General features: G+C 37.0%; 1 protein-coding gene across 1 annotated transcript; it reads right to left on the bottom strand.

Moving 5' to 3' along the window:
* Window positions 1-618: 618 nt before the first annotated feature.
* Window positions 619-23,253, bottom strand: LOC150098632 (uncharacterized). Its single transcript, XM_090405619.1, has 5 exons — window positions 22,991-23,253; window positions 15,934-16,142; window positions 12,813-12,909; window positions 1,169-1,382; window positions 619-1,056 (listed from the first exon to the last, which is right to left on the bottom strand). The coding sequence occupies exons 2-4, from the start codon at window positions 16,138-16,140 to the stop codon at window positions 1,186-1,188; spliced, it is 501 nt and encodes a 166-aa protein (XP_090261745.1). The 5' UTR covers window positions 16,141-16,142; window positions 22,991-23,253; the 3' UTR covers window positions 619-1,056; window positions 1,169-1,185.

The following is a 23,253-nucleotide window of genomic DNA, read 5'->3' as shown; positions in this document are numbered from 1 at the left end:
CCTAAGTATCCTTTGTAATGATAAAGTATGTTTCGTATGATTGTCATGCCCAAACTTTTATTGTTTGTTTACTGTAATTAATAATCTGAATGAAAGAAATCGATTCTTGTATATTACTCAACCCATGAAAAACATTCTACAACTCTTTCATATCAAGCTTAAAAATCAAATATGTTACTAAACTTGAAATTTTAGTAATTTAAGACCATGTCTTTATGAAAAGAAATCCACTGAAATGAAAAATGAAATTAAAAAAAAAACCGATTTAATTAATTCATTGATATTTAATTTAATGTGTACCTCTTAGGATTTACTGTATTGTTTATATTAATTTATATTCTTATTTCTATAATAATGTATTGAAAGAAACATGTAAAAATTGCTACATCAAATAGTGAACTGACGTCACAGAAAAAAATCTCATTGTGCAGGGAGTGTGCTCTAATTTGGAATAGCCTCACATTAATCTGTTAGGGCTGAATTTGGAAGAGCTAAAAAGTGAATTTCCTATCCCGGTATTTTAAAATATTGGATGTTAAAATACAAGCGGAAAAAAGAAAAATCTTACAAACAATAATGATATAAATATGACAACATAAAAATTTTACAAACAGTCACTGATATCAGAAAATATTTAATCAACTTTGCCTTAACCAGAACATTTACATACTGTACAAGACTTAACATATGATTCATATCAAACACTTCATTGGAGATGGGAAGATTCCGCGCATGAGCACACCTCACAGAATAACACTTTGTCCATGAGTCCTGAAGTCCTAGCGCGACATGATAAAATACATAGTTTTAGGGAATCACACTGACATACGTGCTGTACTGGGATACATCGCCAACAGGTAGCGTTGCTGTTCCATTTAGTAGTGGCACACAGTCCTATTCTATGAAAATAAGTTTTTAACTTATTCGAAAGTTTGTCAACGTCTCCAGGCCACGTGATTCGGTTATTTTTTGACGATTTCAGTGTTAAGAACTGAAATCGTCCCATATTTGAGATGAAATTATGTAATCTGTCTTTAATGTGGATCGCCGAGAAAACTGAAAGAGTAAAAAAAAAAAAAAAAAATCAGTATGCACTTATAGAAAAGCGACATATTAACAATGATTTCACATGACGAATCTCAAATTCAGTAGTCGAAACTGCACTTACTTCTGCTTCTTTCTCCTTTACTGTTTCTTCTGTAGGCGGAGGTGGTAAGAGGGGAGATGACGCGTCCTCTCGCGGAATACTCCAGAAGTAGACATTGGCTGGGAAGGTCGTTCCTCGGGTCGTCGCGTGAAGATTTCCGGAGGGTTTTCCACTAGGTGGCGAACCAGATCGCGGACATCGTGTTGACCTAGGCTACTGACATCGATATTTGAACCTGCATTTGAACACACGCACAAAAAAAAAAAAAAAAAAAAGTTAAGGGTCACATAGTTCTATTTCAGTGAAATAATCGATTCAAGTAAAAAAAACTTGCAATCAGACATTAATTCAGGTTTTTATTCCGCAATAAACTTCCCCTAAAAAGGCTACAAGTTTCCATGATACAGACCAGATGTGTCTTTGTTTACCTGTCGATGCTCTGTAGGTGGCGCACTAAAACCAACGATGGCTATAGAGGTCCCACCCACTCCCGCATCCCACAGCCTTCGACTCCTCCTGTCACCGCCGCCTTATCGATAGTAGACAGGAGGGATAACGGGCTATTAGAGCCTAGTTTTGAAGCTCGTGAGGACACTACCTACATCCACCTTTGCCTACACAGCCTCCTACTCTTGGTACTACTAGCCTGATCTGGAAGGAGATGTGTAAATGAACTTCTTAGACAGGCTGTGCTAACGGATCATGACCTGCAGTAGCATCATTGAAACGCAGAGCAGCTATCGTAGTTTAAATATGGCATGCAATGGATTTCCCCGTTCGTTCTCCTTTATGGAGAAGAGGAGTGGGGGGAAAGCGGGGTAGGTTGAGTGAGAAAACGTGGGCGACTTTTTGCTACTGTAATTTGCTAATAATGCACACGTTTCAGAATTTCTCCTATATCGTTTTTTTTTTTTTTTTTTAGTTTGTTTAAAGAGAAAAATATATAAGCAAACCTTTACATCGAAATCAAATTGTCTTTAAAATTTCCAGTCAAATTCATTTTCGCATTTGTAACTTCAATCATTCTTTATTTATTCAAGATGTAGTAAGATACAAGAAATAAAATACAACCCAATAATAACACCATACAATAACATAAAACAAAACTTTGTATTTCTATTTCTAGTAAATATGATAATATCCATTACCATCTTATGGGCTGTACTTGACTTAATTTTTTCAGTGCTTCAAAACATAATTGTGGCTTTTTCCCTCGTAAAAAAAATATATTAGTTCACGTCCGTTTAGCTTTGATAGTACCCAGCTCGTCAAACAAGACCAGATCCCTCTTATTTGGGCTGACTTTCCCATTTCACCTTTCTTTACATAAAAGCATCGCATCAATTATCTCCTCACATGCCAAACAACTGATTATGCATCATTTTTTCCATTTATCCATTGGTTAACTCTGAACAAATTCAAATTCCACCAACCTTATTTGTTCTTACATTTGGGATGATGAACGAAGAACTTCCCAAAAATTCTCAATGCTAATCCAAAAAAGGAAAAGTTGCTAATCGATGTTTCCGTCTTATGTCTTTTCTATAGGTATTTCACGAGTGCCTGCTCCTCTGAACTACATCTAGCAACCTTCTCCCGCCCACATTTTCCAAGTCTATGTACGAGCAACTGTGATTTTTGCACCGTCTACCAACGGTGCAAAACGTGCATTTGCACGAGTTACAAGATTTTTTGGGGCAGAAAATTGGCATAAACTATACGAAAAATAAGGAGGAAGGGGCGACAAAGTTCCTACGGCGGCCCTGTGTACGAGCATCAACTTCCCCACATCCATTTACAGTTCAATAGCTGAGCAACCGAACCCGCTTCTCCAGCTCCTCTTTCATTTCTTTTATCACTTAAGAGCTACAACTAGCTGTTCAAAAAGAACATTAACACATTCCTTTTGATTTAACCTCTACTTACGCGCGGCACTAATTTGCTGTGATTTTTAGAACCCTCTGTATATAAAACTGCTATTAAAAATATTATTTATTACCAATAGTTAACGAGAATGTACTTAAAATGATCTTTTATATTTCAAGGCAAACTGACGTTGTGCTAAAAAAAAAGATTGTAACATCTTGGTCATTTGCTTTAATCTCCCAGCTTAAAAGACATGCGATTCTGCAGAAGACCGCATTTTTGAATTTTACGTTTTTTTTTTATGATTTTGCTGATAGTTTTTTTAACTATTTGTTTTTGCCCACAGATCATAGGAAAGTATGACTTTGGATTTGGATGGTCAGGTTTAGAATTCGGGTAGCCTTAAGTGTTTAAGGCTACGAGGCCAACAAGCTTCTAGTCCGTTTGTCTGTTTTGCTCGAAAATATCTACCTCAACATAAGACTAACACAGCTTCAACTGAAACACTATAGTCTGTGCCACAAAAAGGTAGTCACTATGACTGTAGAAGGAGCTTACAAACACTGAAATAACCTTTCACGAACAGTTCTAAATTTTATTATTTTTTTTTATACTTTAGCATTGAAATTAGTGCTAAAACTGAAAAGTAAAATTTCTCTTTCCAACTGATGGCAACCCTTGGTAATATCGTTCCTGCTAAGTAGTGTCATATCCACGCAATCACGGCAAAGGTGGTAAAAGCTCCGTAAGCTGTCTAGTTGGTCGATAGAAGACAACACCTTCCTTATTGGAACCCAGAAAATGTACGATGTTTGGTCTCTAACCCAGAGAACCCCCTCTCGTGTTCACGTAAAAAAAAAAAAAAATAATAAAATAAATAAATAAAATAAAATAAATCCTAATAATAGCACTTTCAGAACCTTCACTTTATTAATAAATTACTTTCCCGAACAATAGGCACTTCATTTATTTATTGCTAAATAGTGTCCTTAAAGGTACATTCTTTCTTATTTATTATTTTTAAATCGACTGCAAGCAATATTTTTCTCTGCACGACAAGATTACATGGCACAAATTTGTTCCAAGGTATACTATTTGCAGCCGAAACCTCTGAACTATGAAAGAGCTGCTCAATCATGTTTTGGCTATGACCATTTTCGGTAGGCATAGTGTGCCCACTGTAGAAAGAGGATCACAAAATTCGATACCATTACAAAAGATATTGCGTAAAAGTCAGCGTAATAATTTTTTTTTCTATTATTATATATGCATGCTTCACATCTTCGTGTTACACAAACCAAAGAGTAACGGGCAGTGTGTGGTCTTCCTTATTACATTCAGTAGCTATTATGTTTCTTTAAGTTATAAAAATGCAGTTTCTTCATGAAATTCATGTTACACATATTACATTTATTGCGATTTTGGAATAAGATTGGCTTCAGGATGAAAAGTTTTCCATTACATATAGTTCAAGTATAAACAGGAATTTCTGGTGACCATCAGTTTACTGTCCATCTTCGGATGAACATTGAACATACTCTGATAGTGTATTCTTTGATATTTTCCAAATGTAAACAACAACAAAAAAAATCTCCCTTCTATCACGTCTATATTCGAGAGGATTCCCCAAACTATTGACTGGGAATACCTCCTATTTTTTCATCGATATATCTCAATGACTACGAGCTATCGAATACCACTCAACAAGGTCACAGAATGTATGGTTGTGTGATTGACATACTTCTGGAAAGCAATTAAAGATATTTAGGAAACAAAATACTTAAAAAAATTGAATTAGGAAAAGTGTGGGGTTTTTCAAGTTGGTGTATAAACATACAAAGGATGAAATGGTTCTTCACTGAGTGGATTCCGTCAATATCGATGATGTTCGTTGGAAAGACTTGGGTTTCAGTTCTGTATAGACTCGAAGAACTTAAATAGCTTTGGAACCGAAGGTGAGTTATCCGATCTCATTGGATGGTGGAGGGATCTCCCCACCAGCAAACAGCCAAAAAATTCAATAGTCCAAAACATTGGCCTCATAGTTTGTTTCAATTATAATTCAAAACCACAACAAACTACGTCTGTTTCTGGTTAAATTTTAATGATATCTGAATTTTAAGTTAATATATCACGAAAACAATTATTTTAGGATAAAATCGAAAATCATATGTTCCGCTTTGTGGACTGCTAGACTGATCATTTGCTTACAATATCATCCAAGTTGAGGGCGGAGGACTTTTATTTGTCAAACAAGAAAAACACATTCACTCTTCCACTTTATGGATTGCTGTTGTTCGTTATTAAGCAAAATACGTGCCGCTAACTCGCTTGCCCCCCCCTCTTTCTTCACCCCCGCAGACTTCTAACAATAAAGCAGCCTAACGACTGCGAACAATGGCTAATTAATCGTTCCGCAATAAATCACAAGCATTTATCGATAATTAACAGAAAGAGGGGTGGACACCTATCAATGGCAGCTCGTCGACTTCACGGTTCCCACGTCCTCCGTCTCGCTTTAAACAACGAGATAATAAATTAAAGGCAAAATTAATGACTGCACTTTGGATTCTCACCTTTGCAGCATGATCGGTGGAATGACATACGCGCGCAACAAATACTCGTCATCGAAAAGGTCAGAACTTCCTGGTGGGTAACTGGAATGACAACATGTTTGACACGAGGCATTAATAAATCCTGTCCCTACTATGCACCCGATGAAATGAAACAATCCCCTTTCGTTCCAATCGGACAATATTTATGTCTTTTATAATGAGAGTTGTTTTGCACTTGAATGAGGCAATTTCTGATTGCATCACAAACAAAGAAACAAACCTACTGGCACCGTTCACTCAAGAAATGCAGGTCTACGTTTTTGTGTCATTAAATGATTTTTATTGGCGTATGATAATTAGTGATCGGGGCCAGTCATAGAAATTGTGGAGTAATCAGATATTCGACATTAAAAATATGAGGTGGATTTCTTGTTCGTAGCTTGCAAGATTCATTTATTCCAATGTTGTAAGTCTCTTTTGGAATGTATTTAAATGGTCGTGTGTGTGATGTTCTAATACCTGTTTCTCTTTGAAGTACAAAGGTGTGTTATATTGCCGATATTCACGATGCCCAAGTCTTAAAGGTTTCCTAATTAGACCACCACTTTTGACATGGCTCCCCTCGGATGTTTTGATCTATGGATAGACCAATACTTTTGAATGTAGTGGGCATTTTAGATAACCCTAAAGATTGCAGGTATCCGCAATCCCTTGGGACACAATTACTCTTCTCCTACCGTCACAATTGTTGGGGTGGAGATAGGGAGGGGAGACCATTCTCCAAGACCTCCCAGTAAACATCATTAGGGTGCAGTTTCTTTGTAAATGGGCAAAACGACTCAATAAACAACTGTGGAGGCAGTTCGGTTTGGCATTTACCTCACGCTTTAGATTACAAGTAGCGGAGAGGTCGCCGACGACCACCCACTGAGGTCGGCATTGTTTTCCACATGCACCACCCTCCGTGCCGATAAGTACTTGTGCATAACACAACCACTCGCGATCTTTTCTGTTTTACTGGCTGGAGGGTGAAGAGGGAGTTATCCGGGGAAAGGCGGATAACTTGCCCTTCCTTTATTACAGCTTGTTTACTACAAGGTTTTAAAAAACAGCCCGTTTATTCAAAAACAACCCTTAAGCACTCCTTCGGGTTTGAGATCCCCCCATTGGAGTTGCGTCTGATGTAAAATTACAATGGCTCAGCTATTGGATTGGTTGATTGCTTAAGTGGTCCGATTTCGCCAAAAGCGACTGAAGTTTATGAGACAACCGTATTGTGTCTGCACATTGTCTCTAGGGAATTTGCATGTTTTGTAGGATGAACAGCCCTTCTGTCTCCATAACGCACTTTATACGTGTTTACAAAGGTTGGGGGGGGGATGAGTTTCATTAAGCAAGAGGAAAAACAAACCGGACCTATAACATAAATACTTCTAAATTCTCGTCCTCTAGTTGCTTCATCCATCTTGCAGAAGAGTGACATCATAGTTCCTCATACACACAATGCAACCGAACTTTTCCACAGGTTCGGTTCCACCGTTATCTCTTTCATATGCATTAGAGTCACCACGCCCTGCTCTAAATTTATTCGACAGACGGAGGATCCCTTTCGGACACCAATTAGATGCCCACCTACGCCTTTCACGCCTTAACACGAACGCTACCCATGCGCCACACCTGGCCCGTAATCTAAACCCACTAAATAACCTTCGATAGGGTGGGAGACGACAATCCAAGCAACCCAACTATTTATCGCAACCGTTTCCAAGTCGCTTTAATGCAAAAAACGTGCGAGCGAATATACTATCTGATCAGCTCGTTAACATGTGCAAATTCGAAAAACAGCTGTGCTGGGTTCAGTCCCTTAACACTCGTCACGGTCGGAATGCATCTTGAAGAAATGTTATTTATCCCTCGTCGCCATCGGTAACTCAGCAACATCCTGAAGCAAACTCATAATAACACTCGAGAAGAAAGAGAAAGAAAGAAAAAATAAAAAGAACGGGTTAAAAGTGGTAACCCCGCCTATAGCTGCAAACACCTGTTCGGCGGTCGGAGGTAGCGAAAGGCCATGGGAAGACCATGAATCAGTTTAACGTCCCGGCCATAAACTGGCACAACAAAACAAACAAAAATGACCTCACAGCTCAGACCTCGCGAGGAATCTGTCGTTCGCCGGTAGCCACCTGTCTCTCTCTCTCTCTCTCTCGGCATCCCTACCTGCGCTGCAGAACAGGGAGGAGTCGTAGCGTGCGCGAGACAGCCCAGGTTAATGTGGCCGTTGACACCGTAAAAGGAGACGTTCACATCACAACTTTTACCAGTGGATGATCGAAAAAAAAAAGAAAAAAATGAACGAAAGATAATGAACAAATAAACAAGAAGGGTTGCCATGAATTATGGCTGGAGGTCAACGAGGATGACCGCTGCTCTACCAATCTCGGTAATACCCTGGAATAACTAGCGAAATTTGTTCTTTAGTGATTTCGAGCTCATCAACGAAGACTAACACACAATAGGTGTTCGACTAAGTTTCCTGCCGCTCTATGTCATCCATCTGTTCACCGATGAACCATTTCACCATGAAAGCATTTTGTCAGATAAATAAATAAAGGCCACAAATTGCAAGATCTTCCATCACTATCAGAGCAGTCAATATCCCAACACTTCTTTGATCATCTTATTCTTCTGATTTCCACATCTTCGGAAAAATTAAACTCCACATTTGAAGACGGTGATCGCAAAAGTCAAAACAACTCAGTCAAAAAACATTAATAAATTTATATTAATGAAAGTATTTCCGGAATAAAATCCCAGAAACAGCAATCACACAAGCAGGAAGAAAATATTCTGAAGATAAATTATTACAGACAATAAAGTAATCACTTAATAATAATAATAACAAAAGTCTAGTTGTAAAGTCGATCACATCCCGTATGGTAACTGTAGACGATTTCTTGCTGCCTAAAGTAGGTGACGCATTCTGAAGTCAAATGCCTTAATCTATGGGATTCGCAAGCTGACGAGAACTATCATAATAAATATCGATAAATGAATGGATTTCGAGCATTTTCAGCTTTCTTAAACAACCGTGGGAGTCTGTAGCCAAGTTGGTATAAATGAGCCCTTTTTCAGGATTTTCATTCAGATGGGGAGATAGCTACCACAAAACAACTAGTGTAGATCCGTGTTGGGATTTTAACCCGCGTCCTGTTTCTGCTATTTCTGCAAAAATTATGCACTTCAATGGCCTCGCTTTCTCTCTCTCTCTCTCTCTCTCTCTCTCTCTCTCTCTTGGAGAATAAAAGGCGTTAGCGGCTTTATTTATTTTATTGGGTGATAGCATACACGATGGACAGAGGGTGTGTCATACTTGTTCCAGCTGGTACAACTGACGCGATGGTGATGAAAATGAACGACAGACATCTGGAAAACAGACAGTCGGTATAAATTATTAACGAAACGCAAACATAGAAAAGAAAGTTTCGGAAATGATTGATTAAAATGCAAAACTGTGGTTATCAACATATGAGAATGACCAGAAGTGGTTTTGAATTAACAAAACCAGAAAAAGTCTCCAAATCTCATTTCAAGACAGAAAATGTGGATGATGACCAGAGATCTAGCAAGTAGGTGGGACATCACATTTCACTCTTGGCCCATCGGAAAACACCCTGTTGGAAGAGCATGGCGAGTTAAAGTGAAAATGTTCGGTGCAGACACATAGATAGTTAAGGAATTTTTGTCAATAAATATTTAACTGAATGGTCCGAAATCAGTAGTCATGTCTGGTCCTTTTTCTATTCCACAATTAAAAACTGCATCAACATATTTCAATACACAGAGGGAGGGAAGGCATCCAGAATAATACCACCGAACTTTCTAAATAGCTCGCCAGAACATAATGATCACCTTTTCTAGTTTTCAAAATGGCGTTTCCAAAAACTCGTACATGGCTGTGAAATAAGAGTCGGACTGCTTCACTTGTATAGTACGTCCACAGATACGAGACACTTCTGCGCATGTCAAAAGAAGGAAAATCCATTTCGATAATCAATCCGTATTGTGGGATGAGTGTTTATTATTACACGTCGGAAAATTAACTTCTCTTTTACGATCATTGTAGTTTTTAAAGTGGTAACTATTTGCTTTTATGACAGTCGGAAAATTTTACGTATAAAGCACGTGATTTCGCGTGTTGTGACCAATTCGTACATTGCCTTATTTCTTTCTTCCCTTCAACATGAATTGACTCTTCTTGGCAGTCTGCCAACGACAGCTCTCGCTTCTGTTGTCGGACTATATTAACTCGTATGGGAAATTTGCTCCTATTTATGCGTTTATGCAAGTGGAGCGTTCAGAAGGAGAAGAGTGAATGGATGATCTTTTATTATTTTAGGTCCATTTCGCAAATATGAATCTTGTCTATTTTAGATTACTTTAGTTCGTCGTTCCTTCTATGCTCATAATTATAAATAACTAGACGTTCTTGAGGAAAGATCTAGATTCCAATCCTATCTGAGACACAAAGAACCTTTATAATGTTCAACTGAAGATGAGTTAGTTGGTCTCATAAGGGACAGACAGGATTTTCCGCCCCGGAACTAGATTTTTACAAAATTGTATTTTTAATTCTTACAAATCTTAACATATTTCAATTGGGGGGGCGGGGGGAATCGAGATTTTACGAAAACAGAAATGATACAAAACTCTACTGTGGTCCTGTACATTTTAATTAGATCATTTTGGTGGTAAGTTTCAAAACGATGCAAAATTATATATTACGAATGAAAATTGATGATTGTCTACAACAGTTTTTTAAACATTTTGAAGCTGCAGAACCTCATATAAAAATATTTCTTTATTTGTAGAATCCTTATGAAAATTTTTATAAAAAAAGTATCAAGAAAACAAATATTAAAAAAATAAAGTAATATAAATGTTCTAGAAATAAGTCAATTTAATAAATTTTCGCTGAAGGTTTTTTTTTTCCTCAGAAAATATATGCATGCTACGTCTGTATGCTTTGTCAGAAACTCCCTAGAAATTTCTAGAGGTTTAAATCCTATCCCAGGACTATTTTTTATATTGTAATCAATATTATTGAATTATGCGTAATTAATAGGAGAGCTGGGAAGAAAGTGACTATAATATAACACAGTTGGATCTCAATACCTAAGCATATGAGGTGGAGTCTACATTTAGCATCGACACAGAATACAGTAGAAGCAAGAGCAGTTCTGTGTAAATTAAATACAGGTTTGTGGGAGAAAAAAACTCTCTAAGAAGAAATAGGCTTTCAGAGAATAAACCACCAACATTTACTGCTCGATTTCATGGCCAAGGTCATCTACCGAGAGCTGGGCCATTAGTTCCGCCAAACTTGACCGCTGTTCAGTGAGCCGTGTCCAAAGTCCTTGAATGAAAGCAAAATTATTATTATTTTTTTTTGGTGAATGTCTTTGTGACGGAGGAGGGATATTCGTTTACCGTTTCTTCCCCTGATGAAGTACTGTTGTATCTTTACTGTTTCATGTCACGCTCTATGTTCTCTCGCACAGAAAACAAGGCTGGTGTAAAAAAGTGGTGCAAGGCGGACAATGGAACAAAAACATGGATATGAGCACAGCTGCAGAAATGTAGCAAAAGCAATCAGAACCATTTCGTTGGATATGCTCAATAAAATGGCAACTCCTTTCATAGAGAGCGATCCTCGAACAAAACATATACTTGGGTAGCCTCCAGAGGCTAATAAAATACCGCAATTCTCCTTTGAACTTTCAATTAATCTTCACTGCTGGATTTAACCTGCTTTTTTTTTTTTATTGACGAATCTCTGTCAGATGTGGTGACGATGCAGCTGCCGTCGATGAGTTCAAGAAAAATCGCTTCTTTCTTTCCCCCACCCCCAACATTTAAACGAAAGCCTCTTTGTGCATACCACGTCACTTCTGAAAGGATATTCGTGCCAATCTGTTCGCACACTGCAGTTAGAGTTACAAGGGCGGTGACGCCGTGGAAGTTTGACCTCTGTTATCTTCACTATCTACGGCCTAACATATAATAGAGTGAGGTTAAGGGGCGATAAAGACGTCGGAGATGCGGGCTGCTTGTCTTCCTTTTGCTGCTGCAGTGTAAGGGTTTAAAAGAATTTTAGAGCAGCCTCATGAGGGCGAATTAAAAAAAAGAGAAATAGAATATTGTTCGTCCACCCTCCCCCACAGAGATCTATTATAATCGAAGGAGGGACAGGAATAAGCTTATTCTAAGGGATCTAGGTTACGATCTCTTCTGAGGGGCTCGGTCTGGCCGAATTGCACGCGCTACTGAGCAAACAAGTTGACAATAACTCCATGGCTGTATTTCATTTAAAACGAGATGCTCACGAGATAAAAGTACTAATTCAGAGACTTACGAATGCGGACATCGAAGACGTTATATAAAGGAGGGGTAGTTTTTTAGAGTGGGACATGTGTATATATTTGAAACTGTCTACATCGGATTCGCTAAGTTAGCTAATCAGATAACGAAAGTTTTCATTTGAACTAAGGTTTAGGAACTTTCGGAAACTGCCCCTAAACATAATAGGACTTTTCTCATTAATGAATCAGGATTATATCGTGTTAATTTAATAAAAAGGTGAGGTCCAATCAAAAGCTATCGAGACTGAAGTGGTAAAAACCCAACATATATTTTTAATCTGCAGGGAAGAGGGGGTTAATTCCCTTCAAATTAAGCACGTACATGCATGTTCCGGCTTCTTCATCTGCTGGAAAAAAACCAGCTTTTCAAACGTAGTTTTCCGTGTTGGCAAAAGCTCCATTGTTGGATTTTATTCTTTCATTTCTTACACCAGACTCTTTGTAAGCCTTCATTAGATCCGATGGGCTTCGGATCCTCTAGCAATGAGGCACACGATGATTATAGCATTGCTCTCTCGAGTTCTGAAGTAGATAAAAAAATGAATAAAACGTAAAAATGCAACACGTTTTGACTATTCTCTAAGATTATGCTGCATGTCGTGATGTCTGAGAATCAGGGACAAAACATTAACATGAGATATTATCTTCACAGGCGTTTTTGTAATGGAAACTCGTTGCTGGCAAGCCACACAAAGCGTGTTTACTACAGTCGGTCTCGATGCTAATATCCGGGAGCATGAACACAGAAATGTTGAAACTACTTCTTAAATATGGATCATCAAAGTTATGCCCACACACACAAAGTCCAAGAAATTTTCTCACCTTGCAGACACTGAGGCAATCCTTTAGTGCGAAGTTTGGTGATGAGAGCTGCATGTAGATGATCGATGTAACGGACGGCTTCTTCAATCACCCTAACCTGGAAGAGAATGAAATACATTCGAAACTGTTACCATAAGTTATAAACACAGAATATATAACATTTTATGATTGTTTATCGGTTAGTTTCAGAATAAATCACGCTTTAGTCATTATCAGTAATAATAAGTAATGTATGTAATGAGCCTTGACTCCAGGAAGTTAGTAATAATAATAATAATGTACGTATATATAATATACGTTTGATATATAACTATCCAATATACAAAAGAATTATTAACCATCCACTTATTAAAGTGGATGCAACCTAGTACTGCTTCTCTAATTATACTGTTTCTTAAAAATTCAGCAATGCAGGAAGTACAATTAATAAAAATAATTTTATTTTTTTTCACCATTCGTAATGGAATGCATTTAGAGGAGGCGCTGTCTACCTTTTACGTAATGGAAATATTACGATAGGTAAGTGGATTGTTATTCATTTTACAAACATATCTGTTCACTTTCCCTACTTTTAATATTAAATAGTCATGGATAATCTATGGATGAGCGAGCACCGCAATCCGATAATAATAATAAAATAAATGGTTATAAAAAAAAGAATAGCACATGATCAAGCTTGGCTAAGAAATATTGCATAAAAGCAACTACAATTGGCAAGCCTAGTTTGTAAACAAACCATACGAATTAACTTATTTTCGATGCGTTCTCAATGAAACTAGCATACTGCTGTCTTTTATCATAAAAGAAGTATGTGAACGGTGCCTGTTTCCCTATTCCCTGAAAGGAAAACAGCCAATTAAGCAGAACCTCCGATAGCATCAGAATGGGATAAAGAGAGATGGAACCCAGGAAGTCTCTTTCTCCAAATAAAAACACAGTGGCAACTTTCTTAGTGGCTCTTTTATTTTTTTTACACAAGTTCTGGAGAGTGTTGAACGATGTAGTGAAATGCTACACGAGATAATCCTTCTATCTTTAGGGGGTTAGGGGTATCCGTGGTATTTATGTTTATACAGCGACACGACTGTGGCCTGGTAGAATAAACCTACTCACCACGGAGTGTGAGAACTCACCGTCCAACGTAAACATACGTCAGCTGCCTTATGTCCCATCATCACTTCGACGTTATCAGAATGGCAAACGGGAGGGGGGGGGGCGTAAAATGTTAAAAACGGCAATATTGTCTCATATCAAGATGTTTTAATTACGAACGAAATAATTTTAATCGAAGTTCATCCTTCGCTTCCCTGTACTTTTCGTTGTTTATTATTTTAGTTAATTCTATATTCAGTAAAAAAACCAAAAAAAAAAAAAAACCATATTACTGGATATCAAAAAGTTATCAGTTGAAAAAGTTCTTGGGCGTAATCTAAAGCTAAGAGACCTAATAACATACTGACATTAGTAACCCTAATTATATTTTCTGATGAGAAATAGTTTATAAAATGTCGTAAGGTTTTTCGAGGATTACTAATTCAAAACTTATTTATCCAAATCATTTTATGAAGGTTCTCATGATGAGCTTCCCATAAGTGCTTGAAAACAAACATTAGGTTTTCAGAACGCTATACAACCTTCTGATAGCCTGTTTATTTAGGCTTTCTTGCTTCAAAACTACGCATCGTTGAGAAGTCATATTTGTAACACTAATCTAGAAAAATAAGTCTACCACTTTTCATCCAAGAAATGTTCAACTGAACTGAAATTCAAATATAGATTGAATTATTACATCGGATCTTCACGGAGTCCCAGGACCCCTCGTGGGGATATCACTCTATGCACTATAGGTACCAGTGGCGCACTCAGGATTTAATCTGAGGGGGGGCACTCAAGATTTTATCTTGGGGGGGGGCGAGTTGAGAATAGACACTACGCATTGCATACGACCTACGACTGAGCATCTGCAATGATCGCCAACACATGATACCCGTGATCTCCTCTGGCCCGGCTCGGGCGAAGTAGCACTCGGTTCGCCCGAGTATTACCTCGTTCGCTTGTTTTAACAGCGGCCGTGATTCTAGAGAGCTATAGGGTATTCCCACCTTATGTGACCGATAATTCATAAGTAGTATAGAAATAGAAGACACGACACAACATAACTACAAAAAATGAATTTTAATTAGGAAAAGATTTTTGGAAAATTTTCTAGTGTTTTTTTCCTTTTTCATTTGGGGGGAATCCCCATGCCCTCCCCCCCTGGGTGTGCCACTGAAAGGTACATTGGTACAATTGGATTATTGATACAATATATGCGAGATTCATCGTTGTTAGGTCATTGACTTTTTTGCAAGGCATTTAGTCGGAATTTTAACTTCTATCTATGCAGAAAACAGTAAATCGACGAACCACGTGATCTATCTGCAATTTGTACGGATAAAATGTTGCTTTACTTGACACTAATGGGATCATCTTTTTCAGTTAGCAAGTAAGTGCTATGGCATACAGTCATCTCCAATTTCCTCAGTTCATTTTTTACAAGGTCTTGGATTTTTTTTTTTTTTTTTTAAGTGCGTATATGCTGGGGAAAGCTGCTAGTGGTTTGATATTATTCAACTGTATGTTAATTGATTGTCTTTTGAAGTCAGCAATATGGAGTTGTCTCGATGTGCTGGTATTTTATAACCGTTTGTCATTCTCGAAAGACAAAAAAAAAATAAACCACAATTGGAATGACTGGAAAACGTTTAGCAAAAATTCGAAATGTACGTTTGATTTAATCAAAATTCGTGCAAACAGAGCGCTCTGTCTCATCTATGGATATTGATCCCAATGAGTGCTTACATCATACAAAAGAACTAAGTAACCCTTAGTTCGTCGTGGTTCCATATTCTCACCACTTCGGACATCCTCACACCACGATTGAAACTATTATCCCAATCGTCAACAATGTTAACATTCGCAACTCGGAAAGCTACACTTTTAAAAGTAGTTTGCAAACTAGATAATTATATACTATGATTTAATTGCATAAATTAGTTAGTGGCTAGGAATTCTGTTCCACTTCGATTAGATCATATACATTTAAATTAATAACATACGAAAACAACCTACAGAAACTTACCTTGGAAACTCGTGGTTTTGTTGCTATAGAGGGCACCATCGTACGTAACCTCTGATACTCTCGTTTCCTTAGAACCTTCAACCGACTCCTTACTTCTTTTTTCTCTGGTCTAGGAGATTTGGTGATCCTAGGCGTCGCTGTCAGGAGTGGAATGTGATGGTGATGAGCGCCGCTTCGATTGTACGTAACTCGCTGTAATTTCGCCATTTCTATAGTTCATAAAAAAAAAAAAAATTCAAGTATCAATTGCGAGTACTGCTATTTAATCTACATTTATAAAAAGCAATGTTGGATAAATAGTTGGTTTTACTGGACCAAAGGTTATCAGAAACTATCGAATATGCTAACCTCCACAAACCATTATCTCTGTCACGATGTTGATATTTGAAACCTTTGGCATCAATCTGCATGTGTGTTTATGTCGAGTTTATTTGCTGATGTACTTGGGATCCTGATAACTGCATTTTAGGCAGTATAACTAAAAAGTAAGCAGGACTACTCCTACAAAAATAATTTCGTTATTTTAACTATAGTGGAACGAGCGGAGTGACACGAAAACAGTTTGTCGCAAAGCACGTCTGATTCGTATACAGATATGATAAATCGCTGATTCGAAAACCAATTCATCACACGGACACAAAAGAACAGCGACTCCCTCCGGGCCAAGAAACCCGATAATGAAGAATGAGTGACACAATAATTAAAATATAATCACTGTATATATATATATATATATATATATATATATATATATATATATATATATATATATATTGGTGGCAGGATCGATAAGGCCACTATTATGCTGATTTTCCATCGAACGTGAAGGGGGGGGGGGGGAAGTAAGTGCAGTCCCCATACACACTGCCTGGTCAGAAAAATGGAAGCCTACTATTGCGTATCTGTCAACGTGGTTCAAAGGAAAATATCCAAATTAAGAGAACGCCCGCCTCATATGGTCACATATAACCATAAAATTCTATTATAGTTATATGTGACATATAACCCTCTTAAACAAACAAGTAACAACAAAAACTATTACTGTATCATTACTAACGTGGAGTTAATTTTTTTTTTTTTTAACACATACCATGTTCTGTTACTTTTCGAGCGTTTTCATCTCAGACCATTTTCATTATGATGATCAACCCCCACACATCGATTGCGTTGACATAATATTGAAGAAACAAAGATCTGGCAGTTGACATCTTTATACGGACTTTTCGACTGGAGATGAGGCAGCCAATTTCATACAGGGGTTGCGAGGTTCGTTTCTAATCAGAGCTCGGATTTGTCATCCCGCAAAACGAGCAATCGCCGAATGATACACGCAATTCAGACATCACTTACTGCATCGTGGCGTTAGTTGCTTTGCTGCTGATTCTAATCAACCCGAATCAGGTGTCCAAAGCAGAATGATGGTGTTTTTTCTGAGTCACCTGCAACCTAGACGTTTGCTAGTAGATAATTCTTAATTGTATTTAAAACTTATGCTCTGAAACTAACATCCCTCATATCGTCTCTGCTCCTTAATCACAATCACCTTAGTTCTAAAAATAATGAATGAATGAGTCAACTTCACTATTAGAAACTTACCAGTTAGAAACTACCGAAACAGATCCGTCAATGCTGTGGACCCGCAGGGTCCCCACGTCCATCGTCTACTTCTGGATAAGATTTAGAGAAAATTATATGTTAGTTCTTTACATTTAAGAGCATATTTCGCTTCAGGTGAGGAACTTGGAAGAGATGCATATTAAGCAAATGTTATTGTGTACCAACAACCTTTTTTTTTTGTATGTGTGTGTGTTCAATTTTCTCTCTAGTTCTGGTAACTAGATGTCACACTGGATGGATTCATCTCTTCAAATTTCCCAACCAATGCTGCGTGTCTCTGTGCTTCACACTTTTGTCCATTCTTTTTCTCCAGTACAGAGAAGATCTCCTCTAACTGACCTGATATACTACCCATAGTTTCTGAATAGTGCTCTCTGTTGACTGACAGAGATTGTGGTCTGCAACCTTCCAAGTTTTAAGATCCTCTATAACCAGTGATTCATCTCTTTGCCATTTTTCAGTGGACCAAGGACGTCTCCTGTCCTTTCACCAACACATCGCATCCATACTTTCCCCAAAAACTTCGTGTCCTTTTCCGTTCAAGACAGTCATTTTCATCGTAGCTACTAATCTACCTTATCGGAATTGATCAGATTAGGTCCTTATCGGATCTAATCGGAATACTGTTGATTGGGGTGGCGCACTGAAACCGCTCTAAAGTTATTTGATACTTTCTAGAAGAAAGCAGGATGTTTAACTGACGACTCTTCTTGATGCTGTCCAGAACACAGGGCTAATTAATTGATCACCCGCCTCTTAAAGACTCCCTTCTGCCACTTTCTTGTAGATTTCGTTTTAGTCTTGTCTTTAGGGACTTTCATAGATACTTCTGATAATCTCCCTTCTATTATTCCTGTACTTTCCTTCTATTAGCCTATATAAACAGAAGTGACTAATCATAATCCATTCACAGTACAAGTTCAAACCCATAGTTTCTGAATTGTGCTCTGCTGTTGACTGATAGAGATTGTGGTCTGAAACCGTCCAAGTTTTACGATCCTCTATAACCAGTGACCTTCCTCACTTAGCGTTCACATTTTTTGTGAACAAAAATATTTTTGCTCCTTTTTTTTTTTTTCCGACTTGTATCACTATGCCACGAAACTCGTTTCTGTAATAACCTAGCCAAGTCTGGAAACATTCTGCACTGATTTATTCCCTTCTTAATCAGAATTACATTTCTATAGGCTAACCAATGAAATGAAAGCTAACACCATATTGAGATAATATGCAAGATTGCACGATCCTGTAAATAGCAAACTAAGTTACAAAGAGTTGCATACGATGCATTTTAGTGGAAAAGCCGTGCAGATGTTAGTGAAACTGCACTAAATCCACCATAAATATGAGGACAAAGTCCAACGAAATGGACATAATGGAAATGAAAAGAAAAAAATCTCCCCCTCCAATCCCTTCTAAAAAAAAAAAACACTAGATACTTGGCACGATGCCAGACCGAAATACTGTATAGACATGCAAATCGTATGGTTGATTAAAATAAGAGCGATGTTTGAATGAATAGGCTACAACTATTTCTTGCGACTGTAAACAGGTAGAACAGAAATATGCAAGTCATTATTCAGCGGTGGGCTTCTATTCGGAATTTTATTGAGCATGACGGTGAGTTGTATGCATGGCTGAGAGTGCTTACAATTCAGGAAGCAGCTGGTAGCAGTTACTCATTCAAAACTCTCCTAACACACTTCACCAATTCACAGGGGAGGATGAGATTAATTCATCCCCGAACACGTGGGGGTTCAGTACTTGAATTACGCTTCCTGGAACGCACAACGATACATGTATGAACACAAGGTTTCTGTGAACGATATTATTAATTATCAGTGTGTGTGTGGAACAATGGTGAGAGGGCGCTGTAAAACTTACTGTCGTCTGAATGAAAGTACAAATTCAAACAATAAAAAGATTTAAATGTAGTTTTTTATTTATTTTCTAGACGTATCGATGACGCTTGAAGTATTTGATAACGGAGTTCACACCCAATTAATTACAATATAAGTACCTATTTCTACGAAGTACCATATGGAGTCATGTTTAAAAAAAAAAAAAGTTCATAGCCTCCTCCTACTTAACTGGTGGTTTGTCTGGCTTCGCACATCTACTGTTTAGTCTGTTGCCATTTTGAAATATAAACCGTGGTTGAAGGGAGACTAGGGCCACGTGCACAGTCATTCTTTTCTCTCTCTAATGATGATCGGCACAGATTGCAACTCGCAAACGCGCCTGGTCAGTTTTATTGTGGTTCTTTGGTTAGGTTCAACTTGTCATTTCTGACACGTTGGTTTTGTCTTGCATTTTCTAGCTAAACTATGGAATCCCAAATATTTCTACCAAGGATGAATTAATCACACTGCACGATCTTCGCTACACAGTAAAAAAATACTCCAAATGTCTTTGATTAAAAATAATTCAATTTTTTTTTTTTTTTTTTTTTTTAATGGCGATGATAACTCAGTCTTCCTCAGAATCTCAGCATAAATGAGCTATTCTCAGAGTGTGCGAATCAGTTGTTTTTATTTTTAATTAAGCAAACTACTTACTACAAGTATGGTATGAATAATACTCTATTAATAAAAATGTCCATCGATAGGGTGGATCAAGTTGAGGAATAAAGCTACAAATAAGCCACTTCCTCATAGCAAACATCAACAGAAATGATATGTCAACAAAACAAGAAGGTTTCTGTTGGAAAGGCGTGAGGAGAAACATATGTTCTATTAATCTGGCCACTCCTACGTTAGTAAATATGCCAACAAGTGGAAGGGGATAGCTGTCAATGTATCGTGTGACAGTCATGGGTTTCTTTGACGCAGCTCGTCTCAAATAATAGTCCCCGAAAACAACGCATACTTTAGTATGAAGCTTCCGTGTATGGCAGTTTTTTTTTTTCTTCTTCTTCGAGGATCTTTTAGTAAAGAACGTGGGATTGATGGTTTGTATTTTATCAGATGCATATTCCGAACCTTTCCAGGATTTTAGAAATACGAATTACTGTGCATATGTTTGTGATAGTGCTACCACGCTTTTCACTCATTTCTGGTCGCAGAAAAGCTGCAAACAGAAATATATGAAAGAATATATGAAATACTCAGGACCTGCTAGATTTATCTGGTATGGGCTTCTCAAGGAAGTAGGATTTTCTGTCCTTTTCATGGAATGAGCTTTTCTGAAATATGCTAGACAATATAGAATTACTGTAGTGTGGCATCATGCATTCAACCTGAAGAATTAGTCAAGCGATGGACAAGAGGTCACACCTAAACACATTCATAGATTCCAATTATGGTGCTCAAAGGACCTCAAAATGAATTAGCCAGAATTTGAAATCTGTCTCCCAATTTGGAGAAAACTGAAACATTGTTAAGAAACTGTGTTTTAAATTCAGTGGCATAGTAGCAGAAAGTGAACGGTATGCACATATAAGAAATCAAAACTTTCATCAAATTAGCAAGGAATGCTTTAGGTTATGAGGTGTATTATGTTTGTAATTGAGTATGTTGTTCTGGCTGTTTTGCGGGAGGCAAAATCCGAGTCTCGTGGAGGGGAACTATGCTCACCCTCCCTATGAGACCGGTAAATTTACATTCACTTAAAAAAAAAAAAAAAAAAAAAAAACACGATAAAAGGTTCTCTTCTTATACTAGATTCAAACCGACATCTTTCCAACCGCCAGTCATCGTCGATATTGATTGAGCTACGGAATGTGAGAGGATATCTACTTCGTCTTCCTTTCAAATAAAGGTTCAAAAATGAATCTTGTTTTAAACCTTTCTTCTCTCACTGTCAACACAATCAACAGACAAGGGTTTATGTGTTTTAATTACTTTACAATAATTTTCAATTTTTTTTTTCATTTATATTCATGCGATAAGTAAGCCTTTTGTAAAGCATTGTATTGTTAAGAGAATAATTTCTTGAAAAGAAGCAACCATGCCAATGATACGTATAAAACAATTTATTTCGCTCTAAGGGCGATTCAAAATATCCTGAAGCCAAGATTGAAACAGCCGAATAAAAATTTATCCACGATTTCAAATACAAAATTTCACCAAAATCCGTTTATCCAGAGTAATTCTGTCATATGCGTGTAGAATATACAATAAGTTAAATGAAAACTTACACACTCTGCGAAACGTGCCTAATAAAAAACACAAATAAAAATGATTAAATAAGATTTGCAAGGATTACGATAATACCATAGGGCTTTAGTAAATACTTTCATGGTCACGCAGTTTTAATCATCCATAAATTTGTAATCAGTGTAAATTGGATTCGCCTTTGAACTTTTTTTTATTTTATTTAGTTTAACGTATATCCCGAAACTATCTCTTGCATATTGCAAAACATTTTAAATCATTAAATGTTCTTAAAAAAAAAAAAAAAAAAATTGCCCATTTGCGTAAGGTGACAGGGTTTTCCTTCCAGATTTTTCAAGATAAAACAAGCTGGAGGGAAAACCCAAACACACGCATTTAACATGCACAATATACTAAGCCTCATGGCCTTAGTTTTTTTTTTTTTTTGGCTTCCAACTAATATCAGCACCTTTTAAAAAGGTCGCGGCATTTAAAGGCAAAGCGAAGTAAACAGCTCCATCCCCTCAATAGTTCCTATCTGGCCGATATTCACAAGTTATAATTTCCAATCTTTAGATGTACAGACATGGTATTTACATAACACTTCTTTCTCCTTACTATTTTTATTCAGTTCATGTTCCTTGTAATTCAGATTTTGGAAGCCTGCTAATTTCTTGTTTTATACAAGTACACGTACTTAGAAATTCATTAGAACATCAAAAATTTTTATTGACGAAAGAAATTTAACGAAGCTACAAATATTATATATAGCATGCGAAATAGCTTTTTTTTTCCCCTTTTCAAAAATACTTATTGAGAATCAGAATCCATTACATTCTGATTCATATAAAAGAGCCTATAAATAAATAGATAATTTCACAAAAAAAAGCAAATAAAAACTAATCTTTGTTCAGATTTTCATGCAGACGTTAATTATTTTCAGGCTTCAATATGATATGAAAAAATTCATTTTAACTACCCCCCCCCCTTTTACCCACTTATATAAACATTCCCTTAATCTTAAAATCAAATAAATGAGTGTACTTTAATAATAATAATAAAAAAATCCAACGATTAAAAGTTTTAGTCTTAATTACCTTGCATGTTTTATATGATTAAGATCATTTTCACATTATTATTTTAAACTTCGTGATAAACACCAAACGACAAAACTCATACGATGAAATTTTCTGTCGAAAGTTTTAATTATAAAACTTTCCACAGGAAAACTTGTACACTGAAAGATTGCTACTAATCATGATTTTAAGTAAGTCAACAATTTATTCGAGATGCGGCTAAAAACAGTCGAAAGATCTTATAAAACAATGAATTATAAAGGTACTTACGGTTTAATGCTCTCAGTTCACTGCTATTACTAACTTTTCAAAAATAATATTTAATTTTTACTTGTGCTTTATCAGGAAGTATCTTTTGCCGTTTGGCATTGAAATTCAAATTAAATATCCTGTTTCGGTTCGGTTTCTTCACAATATAAAACAGAAATCTGTTTGTGTAAATGAATGCGAAAATGTTTATAACACCAGTAATAAAATATGATATTGGAATCGTGCACTAACAAGCTTCCAGCACTTGCTTCGTACATGTGTGC

The sequence above is a fragment of the Typopeltis vanoorti genome, chromosome 15 (genome assembly GCF_054136105.1).
Source record: "Typopeltis vanoorti isolate ZY-2024b chromosome 15, IOZ_Tvanoo_1.0, whole genome shotgun sequence".
NCBI classification, from domain to species: Eukaryota; Metazoa; Arthropoda; class Arachnida; order Uropygi; family Thelyphonidae; genus Typopeltis; species Typopeltis vanoorti.
Note: the sequence above shows the minus strand (reverse complement) of the source record. Positions and strands in the feature narration are given on the sequence as shown.